This window comes from Echinops telfairi, unplaced genomic scaffold (assembly GCF_000313985.2).
Source record: "Echinops telfairi isolate 266 unplaced genomic scaffold, ASM31398v2 ScPeMD7_70;HRSCAF=299, whole genome shotgun sequence".
Classification (NCBI taxonomy): domain Eukaryota; kingdom Metazoa; phylum Chordata; class Mammalia; order Afrosoricida; family Tenrecidae; genus Echinops; species Echinops telfairi.
The window spans coordinates 19,800,703-19,807,542 of NW_022103968.1; the positions used below are offsets into that span (position 1 = coordinate 19,800,703).

Here is a 6,840-nt window from a genome sequence, read left to right on the forward strand (position 1 = left end):
CTGGAAGTTCTATGGAAACCTCTGTGGGTGACACTGCGGGCGTTTGAAATACACGTGATACAGGTGCTGCTGCTTCCGGCATCCCAGCAACATGCCAGCCGACACAGGACACAAATGTGACAGATGACTCCCTTTGTAAGACGCACTCTGAGCTAGTGGGTTCCTGCCCATGGTTGTCCCATCGGACAGAGCGGAGCTGCTCCGGGCTGTGCGCCTTTACAGAAGCAGCTGCCTCCATCTCCCTCTTGGAGCAGCTGGTGGGTTTGAACCTCTAACCCTTCAGTTAGCTGCCCGAGGGTTAACCTCCTGTTCTTTACTAGCCTCATAGAAAGATCTAAACATGTATTTGCGTCTCTAAACTCAAAATAGACCTTCCCTGAAGGATTTCTCTCTCTCTCTCTTTCTTTCATTAAGAGATGCCCTCTTGGGTTGAAACTCCCAATGTCTACCTTTTCATTTTATTTGCACTTTAGTAAGAAGGTCAATTCTGTAAGCAGGACCAAGGGGCAGTGAATGTCATATGGAACTTGGAGAAATAAGTTCTGTGTGCAAACCGGAGCCCCATCTGCCAGATTCAGGCGACCCATGGCACGTCAGCCTCCAGGAAAGACGTGTCAAACTTTCTCACTGCCCACTGGTCTGACAAACCAGGGTGGGAGTATCCTTTCTTGAAGCCTCAAAAAAAAAAAAAAAAAAAGAGAGAAAGAAAGAAAGAAAGAAAAGATGATCTGGGGAGGGTGTAGGAGAGCTTTGGAAAACCACCCGAGAGGACTGGCTTGGATCTCAACCTCATTGATGCCATTGGTTTCCACGAAGGGGCAAATATTCTCCGAAATTCAAATTTCAAAAGTATGCAGTGATATGCCTTTCAAATATCTTTTCCTGACTAATGATCCTACGTGACTTCAAATGGTACTTGATAGAAGAAGAAAACCCCCCAAACAAACAACTGCAGTGGCATTTAAACAAATGATACAATCCGTGGATAATTTCCTCCGAATAGCTCAGAGATGTGACTGAATGACTCATACATCAGGGCAGGAAGCAATTTCCCTCCGTGCGTTCTACCTGCTGAAGTCTCGGTGCATCACAGATCGGGTCAAAGCTCTCGATTGGAATAAGAGGGAAGCCAAATCTACACCCGGAGGGGGAGAAGGCTGCGCGTATCTTTGGAACTTGCTATTTCCCAGGAGCGATCCTGCGACACTCGTCTCAGTGAGCTAGGCAGGCTCGCAAGGCTTCTTCACACGTTTCCTCTCTAACCGGCAGTGGCTACGCCGCACTTTAACCTTGCTGTGGTCTGTCCCCTGCTGAATGGAAGCACTGAGCCCAAGAGACAAGAGAGCCGGCCCCCCACCCTGCTCTTCCACAAGCAGATTCTGCTCCTTCATTTTTCTCTGCCCCAGTTTCCTCATCTGCACCTATCCTTGCAGTCAGAGTTGGCCTTCCTGTAATAAACTGCCTAGTTGTAAGGACTGATGAACACACATGCATATTACTCAAGCATTTAGAGTCTTCGATGTGGGGCATCTTCAGCATACTTAGCCACAAGCTTGTTGCTATTGGTCCAAATGTCTAATAGGCATTTGATACAGGAGTCGTATTATTATCACCATGAACAATTTAGGGCCTTTCTGTGCCCTAGTTAAGGTCGATGAAGTGCCATTTTGGAATTAGACTCAAAAATATGTTTGTATTTCAGCCCTTCTTGAGCTCCCTGAAGCTTCATAAGCATCGGATCAAACAGAACACACTCACTGTCATTCAGTTGGTTCTGGTTCTTAATTGCCTTATAGCACAGGCAGAACTCCCTCTGTGGGTTTCCAGGGCTGTAACTCTTTAGGTGAGTAGAAAGCTTTGTCTTTCCCCTGGAAAACACCTGGGGGGTTTGAACTGCTGACTTTGTGGTTAGCAACCACTATACCAGCAGAACTCTTTAAGTATCAGAATGGCAGTTGAAATCTGTTGCAAGTTATGTCCTTCCTTTGGGCAGAATCTGCCCCACCTTCCTCCCCTGCTCAGTTTCTGGTATCCTGCACTCACGAGTAACTCCCCTCCCACAGGCAAATGTTACCCACCTCCACCTCCACCTCCAGTCTCATCAAGTTGATTCTGACTCACAGAGACCCTCTCGGGAAGAAGAGAACGCTTCCGAGGGTTTTTGAGAGTGCATATCTTTCTGTGAGCACACAGCCTCATCTTTTCCCGGTAACAGCCTGTGAGCTGTTAGCAGCCTGATGCTTACCCCACTTAGCACCAGGGCTCCCTGCGACACTCCAAGTCCCACGCTTATGGCTGTCAGCAAGAATCCCGGTGCCCTCCTACAAACCACCCCCTGGCTCTTCCACGAGCACAGGCTCTAGTGGGAGAAGTATGTTCTCATACAAAGAAAATAGCCACAGAGTGCTCCTTCACACACGAGGCATTGAATGGCCATGGGCAGATGCCCAGCTATCAAAAGATAGAGCATCTGGGCTCTTAAAGGCTTGACGTTAAACAAGTGTTCATCTAGGAGAAGCAACAAGTCTACATAGAAGAAGCACACCAGCCCGTGGGATCAGGAGGTGTTGACAAATCAGGTAATAGGTACCAGAAGACCCAAAACAAAACAAAACAAAACAAAACAACATATTGTTGAGAATGAGGGGAGTCGGAACAGAGACCCCAAACTCAGCTGTAGACAATAGGAATCCCCTCACATAAGGAAGGGCTGAGTCAACCAGGGCGCAGCATAGCACTGAGGAAACACACACGATTCCTCTGGTTCTTTCCATTCAGGCTGCACCGGAGCATGTAGACTGTACAGATAAGAGCTCACGACACATGGAATTCAGGTCAGACATAGCCCTCAGGGACAGAAATGGTAGTAGCTATACCAGGAGGATAAGGGAAAGGTGGGGAGAGGAAGGGAGGAAGGGGGACCAGATCACAATGATCAATGCATATTCTCCCTCCCAAGGGATGAACAGCAGAAACATGGGTGAAGGGAGACAGCGTTGATATGCGATATGAAAACAATAATAATTTATAATGTATCAAAGGTTCACAAGTGGGGGAGGGATGGAAAAAAGGGGAGCAGATATCAAGGGTTCAAATAGTAAATGCTTAGAAAATGATGATGGCAACATATATACAAATATGCTTGATATAATATGGAATGCTTTAAGAACTATGAGAGCCCCCAATACAATAATAATAAAGAAGGCCATGAGCGAATATAGCCCCTCTCCTGCATAACTCTTTAAGAAGAGTCATGACATGTCCATTGAAAAAGAAACAACACAAAAATCCCCTGGTGAGCAGACCCTCAGCTGTTGAAAACACGGTTGAGAAACCAGCCGGGGCGTAGTCAGCGCTCCCTGGTCAATGGATTTCATTGTAGCTTGGAAAGAAGTGTGTTGGGTTCCCAAATCAGCAAAGTAAGCATGACTTCCTTGTGCTTATTTACTAATTTGTAGTGAACACTTTCACATGCCTCCCGCCGCCCACGCACCACATCAAAGAAAGATTCTGCTTCTAGAATGTGACTGGAATTGGTCCCTCCCCCAGCATCTTTCTACAGAATCAAAGCCTCTTTTCAAATTTATAATTCCTGACAGGGATGGAGTACCCAATAAGTAAGGTAAGCATGGGCTTTCTTGTGCTTATTCACTAATCTCTAGCGAACAATTTCACAGAAAATCAACAAATAAGCACAAGGAAGCCCATCCTTGCCTTGTTGATTGGCTAATCTGCTTTAGAGGGAGGCAGGGATCCAGTGTGGGACTGATGCCCAGCCTCCCACGAAGTTGAGTTTGCCTCTCTCTCTTGGTCCCTCATCTTTAAGCTCCTGCTCGGAGACAGGTTCTCTTGTCCTTTTGGCCTCAAGCCGTCTTCTTTTCTGACCCAGATGGTCCATTGTCAAGTGGCATCAACTTTTCCCTGGCCTGTCGACGTTCCAACTGGCCTAAGTTCCAACTGGACTATGGACGTTCAGGGCCCTGGCTCTTCCTTTAACTCCTCCCATTTCTCTCTTTAGCTCCTTGCCACAGAATCAAAGCCCATTCAGATTTATTGACTGCGCGACCATATGGGTCCATGGGAGAGTGAATGAATTGTAATTTTCTCTTTTAATTAAATTTTTAAAAAATCGTTAGACTGCAGAGGTGTAAAGATGAACATGATGAATAACTGCGCCCACCGCCCTTCCTCCCTCCCTCATGTAGTGACTACTTCCTGTCCCTTCTACCTCACATCCCCCTTCCTCCTTCTCAGGGAAATCACTAGCCTGAACTTGGTCATTGCTGTGAATCTCTTGATGGTCTCACTACACACACAGGCATCCCTAACAACAACAAAAATAACCTTGCCTATTTTTAAGCTTTTCAAAATTCAAAGTATGACAATGTTGTATCCTTCTTCAATAAACTTGTGTCTATAAACAAAGGTAGATTTGTAAGACAAATGCATGTTGATACATGGTACTCTTGTTCAGGCATCTTCTCTGCTGATTCCTTGTGTGATTATGTCATGACTAATTTATCCATTTTCATGTTGATAGACATCTAGCAGCCATTCCGAGTTTACACAATTACGCACAATGCTACCAGGGTCTAGGTCGCTTTGGACAGAAGGCTGCAGATTATATCCAGAGGAGGGAAGTGCTGGCTTATAGGGGATGTGGATCTTCAACTTTACTAGGATTGCCGGTTGTTCCAATTTATATTTACCTGGAAAATATTCGTCAGATGTTCCCTAAATAACTGCCACGTTAATTCCTGCTGTTCTCTGATCAGCCCTGGTGTCCTTAGAAATACCCACAAGCCGAATGAAATGTGCATTTTAAGTTTTCTTTCCATCTGCAGGGTTTATAGTTGCAGCCAACCCCTTACTTTTGACATGGGGAACTGTATCAGAGTAAGAGGATATACTATGACCCCCTCTCCCTATGGAAAGAACTTATTTTTTTGTCCTTTGACAAGAAGATCTTAAAGACCAGGAGCCATTCACTCAAGGACTTTAGAAGTAAGCATTTTGCCCTGACTTTCCTTGGTTACAAGACATATAGCAGAGCCCTCTACGTCCTCTTCCTTCCTGGAACCAAGCACAGGTGCATGCAGGGAGGAAAAACGTGCTGACACTTTGCTTGAAAATTGTGAGTCGTCTCTCCCTGGTGTGATTCCGTCCTGCGCTGCTGTGTTAGCAGTGGCAGTGGTTTACCTCCGTTTTCTGTTTCTCTCACCGAAGTGCATGCCATCCCCCCATGGAAGACTCGATGGATACGGACATGAGCCCCCTGAAGCCCCCAAAGTATCTTTTTGGTTGTGAACTAAAGGCCGACAAAGATGACCGCTTTCAGGTGGATAATGCTGAAAACGAGCACCAGTTATCTTTAAGAACGGTCAGTTCAGGTGCTGGTGCAGAGGATGAACTGCATGTTGTTGCAGCAGAAGCAACGAATTATCAAGGCAGCCCAATGAAAGTAACACTGGCAACTTTGAAAATGTCCGTACCGCCAACGGTCTCCCTTGGGGGCTTTGAAATAACACCACCAGTGGTCTTACGGTTGAAGTGTGGCTCAGGGCCTGAGCCTATTAGTGGACAGCCTTTAGTAGCTGTGGAGGAAGATGCAGAGTTAGACGATGAAGAGGAGGAGGATGTGAAACTTTTAAGTGTATCAGGAAAGCGGTCTGCCCCCATAAGTGGTAACAAGGTTCCACAGAAAAAGGTAAAACTTGCTGCTGCTGAAGAAGACGATGATGATGATTTTGATGATGAAGAAGATGATGATGATTTTGATGATGATGAAACTGTAGAAAAAGCTCCAGTGCAGAAATCTCTATGGGATACTCCAGCCAAAAATGCACAAAAATCAAACCAGAATGGAAAAGACTCAAAACCATCAACACCAAGATCGAAACGTCAAAAATCCTTCAAAAAACTCCCCAAACACGGAAAGGCCCTAGTTCTGTAGTTAAAGCCAAAATGCAAGCAAGTATAGAAAAGGGTGGTTGTCTTCCTAAAGTGGAAGCCAAATCCTCAATGACGTGAAGAATGGCTTCCGGATGACTGACCAGGAAGGAGGCTGTTCAAGAGCTCTGGCAGTGGAGAAAGTCTCTTTAAGAAAATAGTTTGAACAGTTTGTTAAAATTTCCCGTCTTATTTTATTTCTGTAACAGTTGCTATCTGGCCGTCCTTTCTTATAATGCAAGTGAGAACTTTCCCTACCGTGTCTGATAAATGTTGTTCAGCTTCCTTTGCCAAGAAGGTGTTGTCTAAATGCCTGTTTAGTTTGTAAAGATGGAACTCCACCCTTTGCTTGGTTCTAAATCTGTATGGAATGTTAGGACAGGACAGAGGAGTAGCAGTAGTCAGACAAATGGAACTGGTGGAGAGACAAAAATATACATGTGAAATAAAACTCAGTATTTTAATAAGGTAGCAATGTTTCCCTTAAAAAAAAAGAGAAAATTGTGAGTAGTCTTACAGCGGAGTTTCCGTTACATTTAGCCCTCCATTGTTATTACTAGTCAACCATGCTTAGTTTATGTAAAGTAGTTAGCATGGGGCCTGGAACAAAATAAGGACTGTGAGTATCGGCTGTTTCCCTACAAAAATAGATTACAGAATTAGCTGGTATTTCATTCCATTTCAACATTTCGTGTTTGTAATAACCTTTGTTGTTTTTCTTTTCACTTTCCTCAAAACTCTCCATGAGGAGGAACAAATAGTATTGATTCTGTGTATTTAATGGGGAAACCAATGGGGCTGCTGAACACTCTAAGCCAAGGTGCTTTGCACGGCATGTCTTCTCCCCTGCATTAGAAGGGCAGGGGGCTGGGTGGATGATTAACATTCTAA

General features: G+C 45.0%; 1 protein-coding gene across 2 annotated transcripts; it reads left to right on the plus strand.

Annotated features, from left to right (window-relative positions):
* The first annotated feature begins 5,242 nt into the window (after positions 1-5,242).
* On the plus strand, positions 5,243-6,030 carry LOC101647079 (nucleophosmin-like). 2 transcript variants are annotated; one of them, XM_030885959.1, is made up of 3 exons: positions 5,243-5,300; positions 5,595-5,814; positions 5,889-6,030. In XM_030885959.1, the coding sequence occupies exons 1-3, from the start codon at positions 5,243-5,245 to the stop codon at positions 6,028-6,030; spliced, it is 420 nt and encodes a 139-aa protein (XP_030741819.1). The 2 variants fall into 2 exon arrangements, with proteins under 2 accessions (XP_030741819.1, XP_030741818.1); XM_030885958.1 differs by having other exon boundaries at positions 5,243-5,814.
* The last annotated feature ends 810 nt before the right edge of the window (positions 6,031-6,840 follow it).